This window comes from Pleurodeles waltl, chromosome 12 (assembly GCF_031143425.1).
Source record: "Pleurodeles waltl isolate 20211129_DDA chromosome 12, aPleWal1.hap1.20221129, whole genome shotgun sequence".
In the NCBI taxonomy this organism is placed as follows: domain Eukaryota; kingdom Metazoa; phylum Chordata; class Amphibia; order Caudata; family Salamandridae; genus Pleurodeles; species Pleurodeles waltl.
In genome coordinates this window covers 608,538,956-608,561,119 of record NC_090451.1, presented here as the reverse complement: position 1 = coordinate 608,561,119, position 22,164 = coordinate 608,538,956, and the positions used below count along the sequence as shown (strand labels likewise).

General features: G+C 41.8%; 1 protein-coding gene across 1 annotated transcript in view; it reads left to right on the top strand.

The window, feature by feature from the left end:
• The window catches only part of LOC138268334 (ETS translocation variant 3-like protein), an 84,237-nt gene that overhangs the window by 32,097 nt on the left and 29,976 nt on the right, over positions 1-22,164 (top strand). The window contains exons 2-3 of the mRNA XM_069217874.1: positions 15,170-15,206; positions 17,332-17,427. Of these exons, the coding sequence (XP_069073975.1) occupies positions 17,367-17,427 (61 nt within the window). The 5' untranslated portion in view covers positions 15,170-15,206; positions 17,332-17,366. The remainder of the gene's footprint in view (positions 1-15,169; positions 15,207-17,331; positions 17,428-22,164) is intronic.

Sequence of the window (22,164 nt, the reverse complement as noted above, 5' to 3'; positions counted from 1 at the left end):
TCCTGAACAGAGACAATTTCTTGTTCTATTGTACCCATGGCATTGGTGAGGTAGGACACTATAGAGTCTGGGTTGTCAATGGGTTGTCGTTGTTAGATGTAGACTTTCTTTTGGCCACGGTGGTGGCACCCTGACATAGTGATGTGAACAGTTATAAAACACAAGAGAGTGGGGTATTAGAGGGGTGTCCAAGCCCAGTCTCTCATGGCTGCTGATGGTTGCGGACGGGCCTGTTCTTGACCCAGTCTTTGCCTGGGCACGCGCCATGTTGTGAGAGTCCTTTGTTTCTTTTATGGCACCAGCCGGTGCAACAAACAATGTGGCCACCTCCCGCTGAGCAAGGAATTCTGGGTCACATAGTCTGAGCCCCTTACAGCAGGTGAGTCCAGCCAAATGTTGCATCCTATGCTGCTAGAGTCCTTTGTTCCTTTTATGTTGTCCAGCAGCGTGAGAAACAATATGTCTCCCACCCAGCAACGAAGTCTGAGGAATGTAGTCTGGGCCCTTTACAGCAGGTGAGTTCAGCCATATGTTGCGTTGTTGTTACTCATTTTCCTTATACAGTTAAAAATCATTGACAAAGCCAGTAGTCCCGGCATGTTTTAGGTGTATATCATTTGTGTTCTAATTCTGGATGCAATAGCAGGAAGCAAAGAGAAGCAGTAAAATATTGTTGGGTAGCACACTATAGCAAGCACAGTTTGTAGTTTACATGTTTGGGCCACACCCTTAATTTCATAGGTCATGGCCACTTTAAAGACTTCTCTAGTTTTTTTTATCCTACTCAAGGCCCTTGGTTTAGTAAAAGATACTGAGATCAGCGAAAGAGATGTTCAGTTCAATGAAATATGGTGAGATTAAGAAGGAGAAATTATACTTATTGAAAGAGGGAAACATGTTGAGATTTAGAGACAGATGGGCAATTCAGATTGACATGTTGAGATTCAGTGAATGTTGTAGTGATTCACAGAAGGAACACACAGTCCATGAGTGTACATGTGCTTTCCAGCTGTCTTCCACATGTTTCTCACCTGCCAAATTCCAGCCTCCCCCTCCACCTGAGTAGCTCTCTCTCCTTATGTGCTGCTCACAGTGGTGTGCTTCTGCCTCCTCCACACTCATGCTCCATATTGCTCTGTCCCTTGTGTGCTTCTCTCCCATTTTACTCTCTCTCTCATGTTCGTATTTACTAAGTAACTGCATGGCTTAGTAAAAAAAAAAGAAACGTAACCCAACTCAATGCTTAGCGCTGGCTTGCATTATTTGGATTGGCTGGGATTGGTGTTCCATGAATGTAGCATGGGCATTCCCATGCTTCCACCCATGGATTTTGTCACAAACCATGATTCACTTAAGGCAATAAACCTGGATTTGTGCCACAGTGGTGCACATGCATGAGGCAGGCATAACGAGGAGGAATATTTTCAGTTTGCCTTGTTACTTCCTTTTTTAGATGTGTCTGTAAAGCAGGCACCCCTCTTCCTCGTGTGCAGCTTTTCCACTGCTGCCTCCACCCACTCCTCTATTCGCCTCTCCGACCCCACTAGTCCTTTTTTATATTTATTTAGTACTTTTGCATTTTTTTTTATTTACCTAGCCAACTGGTTTCTGCTATCTTGTATTGTTAAAAAAAATAAAACTGTCCCAGCTCCATTCTATAGGCACCCACATGCATGGTGACCCATGTCTGAGCCTACAGAATGATGCAACATCGCATCATTTCACCATTTTCTGCTTTTTTGCCGATGCTGTGAAGCACAGCATCAGCAAACTGCATTGGTAAAGCCAATAGGCTAAAAATTAGCGGCCTATTGCCTTTGCCAGTGCTTGATACACATGCAACCATTACACTTATATATATTTTTTTTTTGCAAATTAACCACTGCTGGAATTTCTTGCAATTTCTTCCCATGCCTGTCTGTTCTGTTCACCCCTTTCTTCCTCCTCCCATGGTATTTTATAGGGTGAGTCCTTTTAATAGGACGGGGGGTGGCAGGGCTGAGCTCTAATATATGTAATGTAGCGTTCCTTCCTGGATTTATTGATTGTTCATCTTCGCCTGACTCTCTCTCGGACCCCCTGCAGGATTGCCAGGCTGAAGATATTTGTTGGGTCTTGAGTATAAATTTGCTCATTTACAGTCCGTCTTCTCGCCCTGCTTCCCAGATCATTTGCATGAGTGCCAGCAGAGGTAGACTTGGCCTGACTGGCAAAAGAGAGCAGGGAGAGGGCAGGATAATGTCCAGCAATTTCCGGCCAGCCTAAAAATTGTCAGGCCCCAGTGAACCGAATTATGTGACAACCAACCAGTAGGTGCGGGTGAGGCCTTGTTGTAAATAAGACAAGGGGCGGGGGTCAAAATAATCTTCCTGGCCCTCTGTTTATCCTGGGAATTATGTCACAAACCAGCAGTTTTGATCTATTTTAAACATGAATGCTAATGAGGTAGTGTGTTTCAGTTGGAAGACACTGAGGAGCTTGTTGTGAATTCCCAGTTAAATTATGTGGTAACACCACACACCGTAATAATTGTCATGCAGCGCACTCTAATTACATGTGGAGTATCACATCAATTTGAGTTTTACCCATCGTAATGAGGTATAACCCATGGAGTCCGTGTATTACACACACTGGTTCTTAGTACGTTTCTACTTTTTTCGCCAGGTTTGTTTTGGTGCATTTGGAATAGCACAAATATCCCAATGTGCATATTTGCCTCCACAGCCTGTAAAACTGATTCAGTGAAAAAAATAGTTTCTGGGGTCCCAAACTACTCATAAATATCTAAGCTTCGGTAAGTCAGCATTTTCCGGACATTTTTATTTTGTGTTTTATGTATGCCACTTCTATAAATTTATTTCACATGTGTACAATTGGATGTTGAGTCTGGTTCATCAGTTGCTTGTAATTACAAGTAGGGTGCTACCTGATTGATAAGAATGTCTCAGGAGAATTGATGCGGAGTGAGCGCCGAGGATGCTCAGTGATGGGCAGTCGGGAGAAGGCTGAGACTGCTGGTTGGCAGCTGGCTTGGACCTGAAGTGAATGCTGATGGATGAATACGAGTTCTTAGTTGAAGACTAATATTCATTGAGGTTAGTTCTGGTAGAGTTCGATCATCATGGAGGAATACCAGCATATTGCCATATTTAATATGAGAAATGCTGCCACCCTTACCTCTGCCTGTGCCTATACCCCAACTCCTTTACCCTACCTATACCTTAGTAACACTACCTATATCTTTCTACCTGCCGCCCTACCAAACCGATACCCTGTCTTTGTACTATCACCACTATCTACACTCTATAACCTTTACTTATACCCCAATAACCCTACCTACCTCTATATCTGCCTAGTTTCTAGAATCTCTAGTCCTAGCTGTAGCTTGTTACCTCTTCCCCTCCCTGGCCCGCCTATCTCTAACCATGCCTGAACTCTGTACCTCTACCCATACTGATACCTTCATATTTGGTTGATAAATTCAGAATACCGTAGGCACCTCCACAATTTTCTGCAGATGAATTTCAGAAGGTCAAACCTGCAGGAATTTACATGGAGAAAAATGGAAACCGGGGATGTGTGACACTAAGAGAGGGAATAAGGAAGTGTCAATTCTCCTGTCAGAGAGAACTCTGATACCAGACTTCAGTGAAGCAAACACAACTATGCATATAATGCGTTATTTTCCAAGTGAAACTTGGAAGGTCAGAATGGAAAAATAAAATAAAACAAAATGATGAAATGAAGGAAGAGACTATGAAAATAATTATAGCATATAAGATTACATTTTCTGAACTGCCTTTATCATTATTTTTAGGCAGTTTAATTGATGTTTTACTGAAAATTGCCCATTTTGCCATCACCGTGTTCTTGGGGTGGGAATTTCTGCAGCATACCAGGGAAGGGTACGGCTAGCTTGGCACACACCATGGAAGTATTGTTAGATTCTAGGAGATGCCAGATCGAATGCTTTGCTTGCTTGCCCTGAACAATTCAGGACCTCTGGAGATCACCAGCCTTCACAGTTTACCATGTCATACTAGCCTCACAGGCTCTCTGCTGGCTGCCTCTGAGACAGAGAGTATCTCCCCAACTCTTATGTTGGGTCTATAAGCATACCTATACTGGCCTCGGCCACCTAGAAAACTGTTTTGACAGCACACCTGGAATCACAAACTAAAGTGTGTGCCCATCCGGTGTATGCCCATCCAGATAAAAGGCCCGAAGCCCGGAATAGCCCCAGACTAGTTGTAGGATGCCAAAGTGCTGGCCAAGGGTCATGGAAGAATTTGAAGTCCCCAGCTTTAACTATGCTTGCAACTAGCACTTCCATTGCATTGTTCTCCAACCATGTTCAAGGCAGCCTCGAGGCGGAGGACACCTACAAGCAGTCAGCTATGACACTTCTGCTGAGGGCACCACTCAAGAACCCATTGATCACAGCAATGGCTACCTACGTGCCAGAAACAAAGGGCAGTGCAAAAAAGACGGCTCTTTAATGTCAGACAATTACTTCCAGGGGTATTACCTCAGTCCATAATGTAGGTAAGGCATGCTAACACATTAGTCACACCCAGCCTGCCTGTTATCATTTGTGAAGCAGCCACCATGAGGTGTCCTAAGTAAATATACTCTTGTGTTTCTCTCTTTTGAATCTTTCGCCCCTTAATTACTTGACTCTTCCTGCTTCGGCCTACATTTAGTTTCATGGTTTCCTCCTCCTGCTTGGCAGAGTCCATCCCACTGGGCCTGCTGCTCAGATTCACATTCGCCATCTTTTTCTGTAAAGGGCAAAGCGACAGATCCCACCCCTACTTCCCATCTCTGGGGAGCCAGGCAGCTCCCATGTCATGTAATCCGCTTACTTTGATAGCATTAAGGAGTTTTAAACAAACGAGCCCTTGACCTCCAATCCCCGGTGACGGGGGGATGTAGGAGGCAAATCTCCTCAGACCCTAAACAAGGGGATCAGATTTGTGTGGGATCTGGAGGGGATGAAGAAGAAGGGATACAGGGAACTTATCCGGACAAGAGTGTTTGTCTTACAATAACAACGGGGCCATTTCCATTGCGCTTCATCTATCCTTTATTTTGTTTACCGCCATAGTCTAATCTCTCCCCCACATCCATATATCCAGTACAAATATTTACTCGGGCGATGACAGCGCATGGCAAGATGGGAGTCTTAAAATTAATTCTCCAATCTCCCTCCTTTAGAAGATTTTACTCAATATCAACCCCAACAGCACCGCTAGAGCTAGTTTATAAGTACGGGTATTTCCGACGTCATAACAATGTGTTTAATACATTCCACTTAAACCTTGGGGGTTCATCTGCTAATGCACTAGATGTTACTATTACCCAAGTCAACCATCAGCATCTTCTATATATGTAAAAAAAAAAATGAAAAGAAAGACTCATTAGCCCTTCGGATTCGAATCTGTAAGTTTCTACGATGGGTGCGCGAGCTCTTTAGTTTATCCTTATACCAGGTATGGCCTTTTATTTGCATGGGTAATATTTGAAAAACAGAGAAGGGAAACGCCTATGGTTTCTTTCGTGCGCCCGAATATATTTCTTTGTCATGGTAATGATGGCTGTTCTTATTTGTTTGCACTCTGAACATATTTAAAGTCAGTGAAAAAACACAAAAAGGTTAAAATTACGTTTTATATATATATATATATATATATATATATATATATATATATATGCACAGTGAACATTAACTGCACTTAGACACAAAAATCATGATGTTATTGTTAAATGTATTTGATATAGGCAGAGTCACTGAAAATACAAAGGTTAAAGTAATGTTATAGTGAGGAGTTTTATAAAGAAAACCTTAGAAATTCACAGAAAAAAGGTTAAAGTAACATTATAGTTAGATGAATATATCAGTGACAACATTAACATTTTGAACTAAAAAAAGAAGTAATATAAAACTAATATATAACTAACTATAACTTGTGTCCCGCTCACTGCTTATGACCTCACATATTACATCACTCGCAACATGTTCCATGTGTTCCATGACATCATTTATGACTTCACTGATGACATCTCAAATGACACCATGGGTATATGGAAGTACCGAACGCGTTATACATTTTTGTATTGAAGAGTTACTCTGTGTGCAGGTGAAAGCTGACGACTTGTGTTCATCATGTTACGCACAAGTTTTTTTATTCCGCAGAAAGAAGTTTTCGACAGGGCAAAGGTTCTACATAGTAGAGAATATATTTTGTAATTAGCCCAGAGTTATTAGACAGAACTGTCTCATCATGACAATTTATGTACATGTTCTGCTTTTGCTTCAGAAGATGATTTATCTGTAAAGTTTTCACAACAGTGTGAAGGCTGCAGGTTATGTAATCTTTAGCACCTTCAGACCTGTGTTATTTTAACTGAATAATGTATTTTTTCACAACTGTTGCATAGAGTGAGCACTGTTCTTAGTAGAACCTTTTGAATACTCTATGGTGTATTTCGCATGAGCGTTTCACTTTCTGCAAACACTGTGATACAGAGTAAACTCTCTCTATAGAGTAAACACTGTTTACAGTACCTATGTTTGTAATATTATCAACTTAATTTGTCAATGTACTTTTGGTTGACTGTGAGGGTTTTGATACAGAGAAAAGCTGTAGGCCATTAATTGTGGAGCAGACGTTGACTATCTTGAGAAACTTGGCATTGTCTAAACAGCTGTCTACATATTGAATACCACGTGAATGAGAATCTCACATATATCTGTGGTTGATTGGTACTGTGAACTCAGCTACCCATGAAGTGTAGTGCATAGGGTCAATGTTGTGCATAAGACATGCTTCCAACATCTAATTGAGTTGTGATGGCATTATTGATGCTTCATATTATTCTGAAATATTTTGTATCCACATTCAGTCATCTCAAATACTACTAGTTTATAGAGTAATGTGTAAAAAAGAAGCTTGGAGTATGTCATCAGTGATGCCATTAATGCTGTCATGGAACATGTCATGAGTTAAGTAAAATGTGAGGGCATAAGCAGTGCATGGCATGGGCACAGGTTAGCTCTGTTAACTATAACTGGTGAATTTCTGTGTTTTTTTGTTTTGAGTTCAAAATGTCACTGACATATTCACCTAACTATAAAGTTACTTAAAAAAAAAAAAAAAAATCAGTGAATTTCTAAGGTTTTTTATAATGAATTTTTAAAATAAACACACATCTTTTTATCACATAACTACAACATTAGTTTAACCTTTGTTTTTTCAGTGGATTTCTAGTTTTTTTTTTAATGTAAAGTAATATTTTATTACCATTCGTAAAGCCAACCTCCCGCCGCGCATTTCCTTCAGCCTGCATGGCGGGGTTGTCTGTGACCAGGCCTTTTGGTAAATCCCCCCCCACAAGCAGACAAACCTGCACTCTGAACAGCCTTTTGCCATGCATAGCAGGGGGCAGGCAAAGGGGGCCATGCCCTGCATCCAACTCCCTGCAGGCAGCAACGTGAAGGCAGCCACCCCACACTATGCAAGGCCTTTGGTCGTGTGTGGCATGAGGTTAGCCACAAGGCCTGTGTTGCAGCTAGACCCTGCTTCCAACTCTTTGCAGGCAGCCAACAACATGCTGCGTACAGTCTTTGGCAGTGCACTTTTGGGGGCTGGTCTCAGGGTTTAGCCTGGTGCCAGGCCCTGTGGCAAAACTTCCAATAGCCTGTCAACCGCACACAACTTTTGGCAGCACGGGGTTGGCCATCGGGTCCCGGGGACCCCACCCTCTAGGACCAAAACATATACATTAAGGGGCGGGGTTATATAGCGCCCTCCACAACCCTTACTGGGCTCTGAGGACCCCATACCCTGGAGCCAAGTACAATTAAACATGGGAGAAAGGCATGCAGCCCTCCTTCCCAGGCCTTAGTAGGCCCTGGGGACCACATCCCCCAGAGCAAAAAACAAAAATAAATTAAAGGGGGCATGCCCCCTACCCTTATGAAATGTGGGCTGTGGATTATAATAGCTGAAGGAGGGGGCTGTGTGCCCATCTCTCCTTAATCAAACAATGCCGCCTCAGGCTGCCATTTTTATGTTGTTAAATCCTGCGGGAGTCATGCAGGATCGCAGCAACATTTATTTTTTTCAATTTTGGCCTCTTATATGACTTTTTATTTCAAGTTCACGGCATGGGCGCAAGTTAGCTCTGTTAACTATAACTGGTAATTTTTTTTTTTTTTTTTAATTTGAGTTCAAAATGTTATCAATGACATATTCACCGAACTATAACGTTACTTTAACATTTGGTTTTTTTTCAGTGAATATCTAAGGTTTTTTTTTAATGATTTTTTTAAACAAACACACATCTTTTTATCACATAACTACAACATTAGTTTAACCTTTGTATTTTCAGTGGATTTCTAAGGTTTTTTTAAATGTAAAGTAATATTTTATTACCGTTCGTAAAGCCAACCTCCCGCCACGCATGTCCTTCAGTCTGCATGGCGGGGGTTGTCTGTGACCAGGCCTTGTGGTAAACCCACCCCACAGGCTGACAACCCTGCACTCTGAACAGCCTTTGGCCACGCATAGCGGGGGGCTGGCAACAAGGCCATGCCCTGCATCCAACTCCCTGCAGGCAGCAACCTGAAGACAGCCAACCTCACACCATGCAAGGCCTTTGGTCGTGTATGGCATGAGGTTAGCTACAAGGCCTGTGCTGCAGCTAGGCCCTGCTTCCAACTAACGGCAGGCAGCCAACAACATGCTGCGTACAGCCTTAGGCCGTGCACTGTGGGGGGCTGGTCACAGGGTTTGGCTTGGTGCCAGGCCCTGTGGCAAAACTTCCAGTAGGCTGTCAACCGCACACAACCCTTGGCAACACAGCGTTGGCCTTCGGGTCCAGGGGACCCCATCCTCTTGGAACAAAACATATACATTAAGGGGCGGGGTTATGTAGTCCCCTCCACGACCCTTACTGGGCTCCGAGGACCCCATCCCCTGGAGCCAAATACAATTAAACAAGAGAGAAAGGCATACAGCCCTCCTTCCCAGGCCTTAGGGAGGGGGGCTGTGTGCCCATCTCTCCTTAATTAAACAATGCGGCCTCAGGCTGCCATTTTTGTGTTGTAAAATCCTGTGGGAGTCATGCAGGATCGCAGCAACATTTATTTTTTTCAATTTTGGCCCTTATATGACTTTTTATTTCAATTTCATGACATGGGACTATGTCCCAAAGTCCTGTAAAGGCTGCCAGCAAAATATTTCCGATCTTGCTGGTAGCCAATCAGAGCACTTGCTCCCGAGGGAGTGTGACTCCCGTGGGCTTCGAATTTGGCCAAGGGTAACAAAGCTCCCTTGGCCAATCAGAACGTTCTGTTTTTAAGCTGGTGCTCCTGCAAGTTTGTTGTGAGACTCTTGCAGACTGAACTGGCCAGATATACAAATGTTTTTAAACCTTAATTTCTCAAAAACTACTGAATGGATTTACACTAACTCACAACATGCACAATCTGCGTAGAAATAATTAGCTTCCTACCAAATGTGGTGTAATTCCGTTCAGTAGTTTTGTCTGCAGCCCTGCCTAAATAAGTTTATGGAAAATGCATGGGGTTTTTGCATTTTGGGATTACCCTTTTTTCTCCCACCTCGCTTGACAGATCACCCAAAAACATTCCATGCTCAAACTAGGCAATAAAGTGCAAAAAAGTGGAATGTTTGTGGATCTTCATCAAACAGTGCCAGAGTTATTAGCAACACAAAATAACGGTGCCAAATTTATTAGCAACACAAAAACACAAACAAATAAAATTAATTTCCCATGGAAAAGCTGACTTAACTATATATATATATTTACACAGTACACTGAGCTATTTTCAAGCTAGATTGACATGCTTGCAAGAACGGAAAACCTTCTTTCCTCTGTCTCATTTGCCCCGAAGGGGGATAAGTTGTTTTTATGATTAACTCAGTGGATCGGTGGATTGGTATGCAATAAAAATCCTTCAGTCAAAGGTCCTTTGCTTTCAATTATCTCCAAACCAATGAAGGAATTCTGACTATAGAAGGGTACTTTGAGTCTACTCTTTCCTCTAGAAACATCAAATCATTTGTAAAATTGAGAAAAATAATGTAATCCTTACAGGCTCAGAAGTTTTAAAACAAAATATCTTGTATTTTTTTTATTCTATCAGGGAGAGCAAAAATAAAAGAGAAGAGCCCCAAAAGTGGTAAAGCCACGATAGACGGTTGGATCGCCATGTTGGATTTGCCAAGCATGTCAATCAACATTTGAAAACTAAAGGAATCTGAATGGATATGTGTCCATTTTGGATCTGCTTATCCTTTGGAAGACCCACAAATCTGCCTCACCTTATTTGGCTTGGCTGGGTGCAGTTAAACATTTCTGTGATGTGACCTTTACAGGATGAGACATAGTGATGCCTTCATCCTGGAGAAAAGGTAGTAGGAGCAGCTTCTGACCCTCATGCAGGAGGTGGTGGTGGCCCCCGAAGGGCAGATCCTGTCACCCCTACAATTTTTAAACAGCCCATGTTTTGCTGTAGCATTGCAAGGTCTGCCTTTTTGGATTCACAGGATCTTTTAATTCAGGCCCATATCCTTCAATTGAGAACCTGAAATCCAGGTTCAGAGTTGAGAATCCTGATTTTCACAATAAAAGAAAAAAGGAAAACCACCTGCATGCTGCTGCACAAGGCCTTTAGCTAATCTCAAATTGGTTTGATTGAACAGTGCCTGAGTGCCTGGTCATGCCCAAAGAGCACACGTTTTGTACTGAAGCACGTGCATAGATGATTTCAATGGCATGGGAGCTGTTACAAGGCCTTTTTCCCAGAGTCTACAGTTTAGGGTCAAAGACTGTGCACAGCTAGCCCATTAGTACAGGGTTGCTGCTCTGTGTAGCTGCGTAGGAACCCAAGAAAGAAACCAAACCCTGTCCCAACAGATTAGCTGCACACGCCTTCAGCCATACACAACAATCTCTGAACACTAGGTTTGGCATCATAGACCAGCCCCAGCACCCCATTCCACAGAAACCAATTGTGTCACAGATCTGATGCCTAGCTGAAGTTTTCTGATTGTTACTGGAAACGAGCTTCCATGTCTTCATGGTCCTTGTCTGCCAGAAGTAGGGGCGATCCCTTCCAGAAGCCATGTTGCTTCCGACACCAGGTCGTGCCTAAGTGGAAAGTACCTTCCAGAAGAGTCCCCAGTAGGAGGAAAAAGCTCAAGGCAAAAAACCTCCACAATGACTCCAAGCAGATTGAAGAAAGGGGCAAGGACAGCTTGAAGGAGACAAAGAGGAACAGCTGAAGAAATAGTTGCCGCAGGAAGTGCTGAGAAACACTCAGAAGACCCAGGATGCAGAATATGCAGGGAAGAGCCAAAACAAGGCTGATACTCCAAGAAATAGACTAGGAGTTCAGGAGAGAGGAACACAACAACTGGAATACTCAAAGCGCTGAGATAGAGGAACAACTGGAATACTCAAAGCGCTGAGATAGAGGAGTAAACCAGAAACTTCTCATTAAATAGCGACAACAAGGAAGTTACATCAGAGGGCCATTTTGGATTGGGCAGCTTGCCCTAATGTTTCTTTTGGAGACAGCTCTTTTGTGATGGGGTATATAGCTTCCCAGAGGCTTCAGTGAAGCATTCTGGGAAGGAGAAGAATGCCAGGACTGGGAACACGGTGCTTCTTTCTTAGCATGGCCCAAGGAGAAGAATGCAGGACAAGGAGGCAGCACAGAAGGTGCGGCCACCATGAGGTAAGTTTAATGAGGAAAGACAGTGGCCTACCAGCACGCTCACACTCCCTCCTGCCTTCAGGGTATTGTGCTGTCAGCATGGCCACCCTGCGGCAGGCTGATTCTGCTTATAGTGATGTGTGGGGAAAGGGGTGCTGTAGTGGCGTAAAGCAGTATGCTGTTGCCAGACACTGTGCCAGCCCAGTACTACCCAAACCAGCTGCACACAGCTTTTGGTTGTGCACAGCAGGCTTTGGATGCTGGATCCCTCACAGGGCTTGGTTCTCTGCCCAGGCCCTGTATCCCCTGAACAAGCTGTGCAAAGACTTTGGGTGCATGGAGTGCCCTGTGACACAAAGCCTTCTATCAATTCCAAACTAGCTGAGCACAACCTTCAGTGTTCACACAAGCCATGTCTCCCTGCACATGTGGATGCCAATATGTTCAAATAATAGATATCACTTGTTATATACATTATGTAATGTAATTAATGTTATGAATGTGAGAAAACATGTTTGATGTTGAAAATACTATTTGGTGGGCAAATTAGTCTATGTGAGTATGGTGGGGGAGTGAGCTAAAGTTAACATTATTCCTGTGAATTTCACATCTTTTCAGGTTTTGTTTGTACCCTCTGCTACACAATTGCAACCATACATGCCTTTCAGTCTATTTTTAAGGGAATTTCATTGAGTTTTATAAATGTATGTTATAAAAAAACATGTTGCCACTCTTCGTTGGACAAAGTGTGGTGTTTTCACAGTTTTACTGTTTGAAGTGTTGTACAAATACTTAACACATTGCTTCTTAGGTTAAGCCTAACTGCTCTGTGCCAAGCTACCAGAACGTGAGCACAGGTTAACCTAGGCCAGGGGTCTTCAAACTGGGGGGTGGGCCCCCTAGGGGGGCCTCAAGTGATCCCAGGGGGGGCACCAGGCTCTTACACAAAGAAGCATTGTAGAGATTACAGGGCTTCGTTTTAAGCAGAAACATGTATTTGCATTTTTAAAAAGGTAACAGTACTTAACTGCAGTGTTTAACTAAGTCTCGACATATTTAAACATTGGCAGCTTCAAAAAATAAGTGTGAAAAATTCTGAAGGGGGTCCCAGTGATTTTTATTTTTCAACTGGGGGGGCGTGGCATTAAAGAGTTTGGAGACCACTGACCTAGGGTGTGTTTGTGACTTACCCTACCTAGGATTGGGGTTCCCGCTTGCACAGGGTGCATATCTCTGCCAACCAGAACCCAAATTTCTAACTACTTTTTGACATCCCTGGCTTAAAATAGCCAGGGCACATTTATTTCCTGTCATTCTTTGCCAGAGAAGGCCGCATACAGGGTGCGATGAAGGCCATTTTGTTTTTCTATCTCTCAACAATCTGTGTGACAGGCCGAGTGAGATTGGAATAAGTGGTCAGGCCTACATTTTACTTATGCATCATCCAGGATCAGCTCTCCTGCCTTGCTGTTCTTGTTTTCCTTACACTGTTTGGAAAACATTCCGACGGTGAGCAAACATGAATGTCCCACATGTAAGTATCTAACTAGTTCATGCGCCCTTTTGTATATTTTACGCTGTTCCATTTCAGTGTTCTTATTTTCTAGGATTGCAAACATACATTGAGATATATACATATATATATAGTTCGAGCAATGGCAGTGGACTGTCACATTTTTGCTCATATCTTCAATATAGCTTACACTGCTTGACAGAAAAGCAGCTATGCAACTAAAATTTGGTGGTCCTTCTTTGAGCAGTTTCAGAGATATGTGCAAACATGGGGAAAACTATTTTATTTGGAAAGATCCGAGGTTTTGGGACTCCTTATGACATTTTATCAGTTTCAGCAATTTGTACGAGATTTCACACGATCAGATATTGCCTTTGGAACGCTCTTTACTCTAAGTGTGGTGACACTCATCTGGGGTATTATTAAGCATGCAAAATTAGGATTTCCCATGAAATGTAGTACCCATCTTAACTACGACTGTGCTCTTGTAATTGCTCTATATATTATTAAATGTTTTCCAGCATTTGTTGCACAAAGGCACTGACTTAAAACTCTGGATTTCGCATGGATGTGATGTTATTTCACAGATATGACATAATTCCGGTGAAATGTGGACTTTTGAAGGCTATTTTCAGTTTCATTCCCTGCCCTCGATATAATTAGTCTCAAAGGATGGTAGGGCTTCTAGATAATGACAGCCATAACCACTCTGTTATGTTTTATCATCGGCCTTTCTTTAATCAAAATTATCTTCCTGAAATCCAGATGTAAACATTCTAAGTGCGAACTGGGCTTATTGTTAGATTTGCCTTGAAGACACTAATTTAACAAATCTGTCACTTTTGAAGACAGAATGTGTGTTTTTAAGAAACAAGAGGCGTTTTACCTAAATCTCCAACTCAATACTGAAACAGTCCGTGCTGTGTTTTAATTATAGACAGTATAATCCAGAAAAACATTTACTAGTTTCAATAAACTTGAATATTCCTGTTTGACATGAAGCACTTTTGATGCATCAAAGTGAATATGACATAAAGCTATGTAAAGAAAAGCATAAGTAATATGGGCCTAAATGACCTTCTCGTATGCTTATAAACTACAAACCTTTCAGCTCCTAGTTTTTGACATCACCAGAACCCATCAATTGTAATATAGACCCATATTACATGGCTTCCCATTAATTGTCATGTTTTATATTTCATTGCTATTATAGTAAAGGAGTGATGTAATTTTACCATGAGATTTGAATCTGCATTTTAGGGTAGAAATTTTAGCATCACGAAAGATTTGTAAAATGATCAGATAATTAACACATTATGGAGAATGCCTTACATTCATAGTGCTTTATCCTATTAAAATGTCGCCTCAAGAAACTTAAGGGGAGCAAGAAATATGGAAAAGAGGGGCTGGGAATGAGATAGGAGAGGAGATAAAGGGAAAGAACGTATTGGTCTTCCCCAAAACAGAGCATCGATGGGAAGTGCAGGATTGTTTGATCGAAAAGATTCCATTTCAGTAATTCAGCAAAATCAACTTTCTAAGTTTTTTGTAGATCCCACTTCCAACTCTACTTCCCTATAACGCCCTCCCCCGTCCCAGTGCTGTGTATTAGGTGCCCAAAACGGATTTCTCGACTTTTCTGCATGTGTACTTTCCATCCAACTAAACATGCTTAGCATTAATGACATCTTTGCTGCGAATGAACACAATCCCCTGTGACAATCCCAAATCCGTTTAAATGTAAACCTCAGTGGGGGCTACGTCTAAGGATTTTTTTTAGGTTTTCTTTAGCACTGGTGGGAGGATAAGTAGATAAGAATTGGAAGAGATCTGTTCCCTTTATAAAGAAAGAAAGTCATTCTTTGTACACACAAGCGAACTTCCACTTGCTTTTTTTTTTGTTGCAGTCATCATCAGAAAAAACAGTCAACTCCATGTGCTAAGGTAAGTGAAAATGAAGAAAGCTTGAATATCGAAACACGTTTGTTCTTTTTTGGCCTCTTTCACTCCATCGCTGTAATCTGATTTTTATTTCCCTTTTCTCGTTTCTTAATTTGTTCCAGTCATTATTTCTCATTTGTTATTTTTCAGCTTGAGCCTTCCTCCTTTCTCTGTCTTTCTTTTGTTTCTCTTAATGTCCCTTTGCTTTTATAACGTTCATGACTTTTCTTCATTTATTTCTCCCTTGAACGGATTAATTCAGTCTTTCCTTCCACACTCCATACTCCACACTTTTGTCACTTGATATCTTTTGTTCTTTCATTTTCCAATGGCTTCATTGTATTTAATTGTAGTCTGTTGTGCTCTTCATTTCAACTCATTCTATTAGTTCATGACCTTTTCCTTCCATTTACTTGTTTCTTCTTTCATTTTTATGTTATTTTAACATTTTTGTTTTTCCCTTGTTTTCCACTCTTTTTCATGTTTCCTTCCCTTGAGTCCTTCATTTTCTCTTTCATCATTCTTCCATTTTGTCATGTAGTTTTCATTATGTTACTTATTTTTATATTCTTTTCATTTAGTTGAAATCGACTGCCCATCTGTTTTACCTGCCATCATATATTTAATTATATTTTTTAGGTTGCCTTGTTTTCTTTTTGCTTTCTTGATTACCTTTCTCCTCCTTGGCTCATAACTATTAATCTAATTCGTTTTCATGTTTATTTCTTCTTTGGTTTCCTTGCTCCTTCTTTTCTTGTATTTATTTTATGATTTGCCATTTCCCCCTTTACCACATGTTTATTGTAATTGTCTCTTCCAACCATGAAAATGTATTACCTAGCTTCTTCTCCTCCTTCCAATTCTCATTAATATTGGTTCATCCTTTCTCTTGTCTATTCATCGTCTGTGTTTTCCAAGGTTTAGCCAATATCCCTTTTCCCCTCTTATTTGTGACACTTACTGCATAGATGACATTTGTGGTTTTAAAGTATTACAATTGTTGTTCTTGGTCTACAATTCCCTGACACATTATAAGTTCAAAGTGCATTTTGTTGTTTCCTAAGCAGTGCGTAAATGTATATGTTCAAGATGTTTTACTGTGTTAGAATGTGCTGCTTTAGAAAAGATGTAATTAATAAATATATTTGAACTCCAATGCAATGTTTTCATACCTTGGTATTCCAGTATCAATATAGTTTTTATTGAATGCTATTAAGGTAATTGTGACTGTTCCGAGCATACCTTACTGTATGGCCGCCTTTATATCCTTGTACTATACATCGACCAGGTCACTATATTGGATGCCACCTTATCTCTTTCATTATGTCTCAGGCAAATATTTCTTTAAAAAAAGAGAGAGGCACAGGTCCACAGTTCGACTTGTAGAGACCCTTAAGGTGTCTCAGATAAGCAAGTACCATCACCGCAGCTAAAATACATTGTAATGAGCATTCCAGGAAGGGGACTAAAAAGGGTATTTTCAGAGTAGCAAAAAGTCGGAACATCTTAACGATGCACCTTTGTAGAGAATCACAGTTGCTGAAACTTTCAAAACTTGGTTTTGCAAGAAGTAGTTACATTCCTTCCTGTTTCTCGACACATTAAGCTCATATGTACAGCGCAAAGAAATTGTGGTATACAATCGTTTTTATAACATAACATCACACTTGATAACAAAAATTGGTACCCAGTTGTTTGTGGCGTAGGGAAGAGAAATCAGACACACTGCCAAAAAGTCGAAATATGGAAAGAGTTGTGCTTTTTTAAGTAGCTTTCCTTTTTAGAAGATTGTCGATTAGCCTTTTTCCCGCAAGCTAATTGGCCCATTCATAAGATATGCGTCTTTTAAGCTTTCCAAAATAAACGGAATTGTAAATAAAAAACACAAGAATAGTGAAAGAACACGAACAAGGCATTTTTGGTATTTGGTTCTAGTGCAAGTTCCACTTTTTGGGACAACCGAAGGGGTTACTTTGTCAGGGTTCCCGAGCCACCTCTTTTCTGGAATAACAAAACTCCTAGAGGCGATTCACGGTGCAGTGTGTGTGTGCTTAAACATGTTCACCAACTCGGACTCTAACCGACCTGTTGTTTTACTCCAATATGATCCTGGATGTTTGTGTTTCAGTGCTCCTGTCGCCACAAACCCTGGCTGCCGGTGAGATGCACTGTGGCTGCATTACCGAGGGAGGGACCACAGTGCCCAGCTCTTACTGGGTACCAGGTGAGTGGCCCTGACTGCTTGAAGTGTGCATTCCCACCGCAGTCCAGAGCTCCATATTACATCACAATGCATCCTGTCAATGAATATTTACATCACGGCGACCAGTCACACATTGGCACATTTCTGGGCACAACGACATCACAGTAGCGTTACTTCACAGGCCAGCCACGCCACAGTGCATCACATCAGTGTCTGTCCACTTGTCGGTGGCCACATTATAGAGCATCATCAGTGGCGGCTCCTCCGCAATGGCGGTTTTGACCTTGTGTCTACTAGCACGGTATTTATCATGCTGAGCATTCAGAAGGGCTCCAGGCCTGGCTTCAGGAGAGGCTCTGTAGCATCATTACATTCTCTTAAACACAGAGGGCCACATGTACAAAGATCCGGTATTGCGACTCGCACACTGCGAGTCTTAGTGACTCGCAATTTGCGAGTTGCAATAGTGGATGTACAACAGTGTACATAAATGACCTACCTCATGAATATTCATGAGGTAGGTCACAATTTGCAACCCCATTGAGAATGGCCGCCCTCACAGAGATGGTGGTCTGCTGGAGACAGCAGACCATCATGTCTGTGACTGCTTTTAAATAAAGCAGTTATTTTTTTTTTTTAAATGCAGACCGTTTTCCTTAAAGGAAAACAAGATGTATTTCAAAATCAAAAATGAAAAGGTTTCTTTTAATTTTTTCAGTGGGACCACTGCCCGCTCTGAAAAAATATTTTTGCTGCCATTCACAAAGGGGAAGGGGTCCCATAGGGTCCCCATAGGGACCCCTTCCCGTTTGCGAATGGGTTAGCACCAGTTTTAAACTGGTGCTAACTGCAATTGTTTTGCGACCGCATTCGCGGTTACAAAACAATCATACATACCATTTGGATTCGGTATTAGGAAGGGACGCCCCTTCCTAATACCGAATCGCAAAGCCCAAACTGTGATTTTTCTAGGAGGGCGGATTTGTGAAGTATTCTCATGATAATTATTGCTCATGCAAATGAGTTCCATTCTGATTCAATTTGTGTAAATCTACCTTTTCTGGACAGCAGGAGTGGCTGGAAATGTACTGCAGCTCAGAAGTCTAGAACAGTGGTTCCCAACCTGTGGTCCAGGGACCCTGGGGGGCCTGCAAAGCCTCGTCAGGGGGTCCGCAACTGCATAAAAAAGTAAATAATATTAACAGATTAGGTCCCCAGCTTTCAGTAATGACTCAGTGGGGGGTCCACGGATTCAAAACATGATTCAGTGGGAGTCCCCGGGTTTCAGTAATGATAAAGTGGGGGTCCACAGAAGTCAAAAGGCTGGGAACCACTGGTCTAGAACCCTACATGTCCAACTGCTGGTACTGTAACACGCTCCGATTGAATATAATGGAAGCAGGGACTCAAAATAGAGCCTCATGGGAATAATGTTTAAAAATAGATGGATTTATTTATACAATTTTCAAATATATATATATATATATACATATATATATATATTTTTTTAAAATTTAATGCAACATATATATATATATGTATAATATTTTTAAAAAATATTTGAGCAACCTTTTTAATTTAAAAATAATTGCAAGTTTATTAAAAAAATTAAATATTACATTCATTTAAATAGATTCCATACACAATTTCTAGTAACTTTAACTGCATTAACTACATAATAAATAAATATGAAAATGTTACTGAGTTGGAAGCTGTTTTGTTATTGATACATCTTTACCTGCTTGGCCTTTCCCCCGGTGCTAAGCCTTTTTCTGGCTAATTGGGGTAGTTTGCACTTAGACTCCCATAACTTTTTCTCTACAAAAGGTATCCACGCTAAACTTGCATCCTTTTTTCCCCAAATCCTGGGGATTCTGAAAGTATCCAGGGTTTGTGGATTTTTCTGGAGGAGACCGAGAAATTCGCCAAAATACAGCTAATTGTTTTGGGGGGGTGGAATGGTGCTGCAGAAGAAAGCAACTGTTTTTTCCCCTTCAAATTGAATCAACAAAGGGTTTGCGGTGCTAAAATCACAATCTTCTCAACTTTCAAGAACAGGCAGACTTGAATCACAATCTTCCCAACTTTCAAGAACAGGCAGACTTGAATCAGAAAAATGAATTTTTCAGCAGAGCTTTGGCATTTTATGGGGACATTGCCCATTTTTCCTATTTTTCACAACCTCCTTCCAGATCGTGGTAGAAATGGGTGTGAAACCAATGGTGGATCCCAGAAGTCTCTACAATTTTGAAAATTAGATACAATTCCAAATTCAGGAAGGGGTCATTTGTTTAGATCCTGCAAGGTTTTCTTATAGAACTGTGGTTCCCAACCTTTTGACTTCTGTGGACCCCCGCTTTATCATTACTGGAATCCAGGGACACTCACTGAATCATTATGGGAATCCAGGGACCCCCAGTGAGTGAGTATTGAAAGTTTGGTACCTAATTTGTTAATATTATTTCATTTCTAAGCAGTTGCGGACGCTCAGGGGCCCCCCAGACCACAGGTTGGGAACCACTGCAGAAAGTAACAGTTGAAATAAGAAATATTGAAATTGAGTTGAAATAAAAAACAGCCATTTGTGTCTACATTTTCATCTATAACTTCTTCTACATATTGTGGATTTTCAAAAGCAATATACCATTATATCCACTGTACCTTTCTGGTAGCCGGGATATGTATAGGGCTTGTAGTTTCACCCAAAACCCTATGCACCTAGATCCAATAACTGAGTTGCTCCCTGCAATGGTTTTTCATTGTGTACCAGGAATACAATAATTCATTTAGTAAAATATAAAGAGTGAAAAATAGGAATCAGGGAAACATTTGTATATCTGAAATTGGCACAAGATATGGCGTTTAGAAGCTGTGGTTATTTGCACATTGCCCGCAACAGGAAACGGCCCAAAACATAACATAGACACATCACATATTTCCGCCCAAAACTGACCCTTTTTTTGCAAAGTGTCTAGATGGGGAAACATAGCAAACCTGTACCCTTGTGAAAACTAGACACCTAGGGGAATCCAGGATGTAGTGACTTGTGTGGGTCTCACCAGGTTCTGTTACCCAGAATCCCTTGCAAACCTCAAAATGTATCTAAAAAACACATTTACCTCACATTCCTGAGATAGAAAGTTCTGGAATCTGAAGGGAGCCACAAATTCCTACCACCCAGCCTTCCCCTCAGTCTCCTGATATAAATGATACCACACTTGTGTAAGTGGGGGAGGACCTGCAACAGGAAAGGGCCATAAACATGTAGAAATGGAGGGGGAACCAAAGTGGGTCCAAAAGGGCTGTTTATTTTTTAAAATATGTTTTCAGGCTGTCTCTGCTTTGGGAACCCACACAAGAGCGACAGAGTTTATATCAGTACAGATGGGTTAAAGCTGGGTGGTAGGAATTTTGTGGATTCCTGTGGATTCTGGAAGTCTGCATCACAGAAATGTAGGGAAAATGCGTGATTTCAGGCACAGTTGGAAGTTTGCAGGGCATTGTGTATAAGAAAATAGTGTGGGGTGCACTCCCCCAGATGTTTAGTTTTCAGAAGTGTTTGAGTCTTGTAGGTTTTTCTAGGTGGCAGCATACCCAAGTCCAAAAAGTGCAGACAGTCACTATTACAAGTGGTACAATATTGGAAGTCTGCCAAGCTCTCCTGGTCCCAATGTAAAATCAACATCCAAAAGAGTCAAATGTCCTCTTGCTTACCATAGGGATGAGACGATTTAGTCCTTTGGGTGGGAGGAGAAAGACTGTTGCCCCCTTCATTTGAGATGGGAGAATGCCAGTGTTGGGCAAACCACATCACCCTTTTTTCTTAAAAAAAATATTCCCTGGTGTTTAATGGGCTTTTTCCCCATTCCGGGAGCAGATTGGGGGTACTTACCATATCTGCCCCCCTGGGGGAGGGCAAAAAGACCCCACCCCTCTTTTATTAAAAAAATCCCTGGTGTCTAATGGACTTTCTCCTCCCCACTCGGGGGCAGAAAGCTGTTCCTATTTTGGGGGGGTGGATAGGGGCATTGTCTTGCCCATTCTGGGCAGCCTCCTCCCTTTCCTAAATAAAAAAAAACATACCTGGTGTTTAGTGGGCTTTCTGCCCCCCCAGGGTGGGCAGATAGTGGATTTTGCCCCCAGCTGCCACCTAGAGGAGGCAGACATACTGTTTTATATAAAACAAGTTAAGGTGGAGCAAAAGCCCTTGACTAAGGGGCCGCTCCCCCCCTCCCTGGTGGCCTAGTGGAGTGGATCCTCCTGAGGTGATCCCCAAACAAGGCTCCACTAGGGAGAGGTACCTTTGGAAAGGGAGACTCTCCCCTTTCCAAAGGTACTTCTTCTGTTGAAATCAGTGATGAGGGTACTGAGATATGTCCCTGACAATGATCGGCTCATTTCACTTTCATTTTCCCCTGTAAAGATGATGGCGCACACACCACACCCATCGTCATTACATCTGGTATGAAGATCTGAGAGGCGCTTGGTTACTGGAGAAAGGAACAAGCAAGTCATGGAGAAGAAATGCAAGAATAGTTGTCGGATGTCTCCAAATAGGGGGCTAGAGAAGCGGAAGGAGATGGTGTTGTAGGGATACTTGTAGGAGGAGAAAATAGTCCCACGCCAAAATGCTTAGTGTTGCCTTGGCCTTTCGGGGCTACAGAGGGAAATCTAAGCAGGCGGTGTAGCAATCACAATTACAATACTTTGACATCTGTACAAGCAGTACACAGGTCCCTATTCTGTAAGTGAAGTACA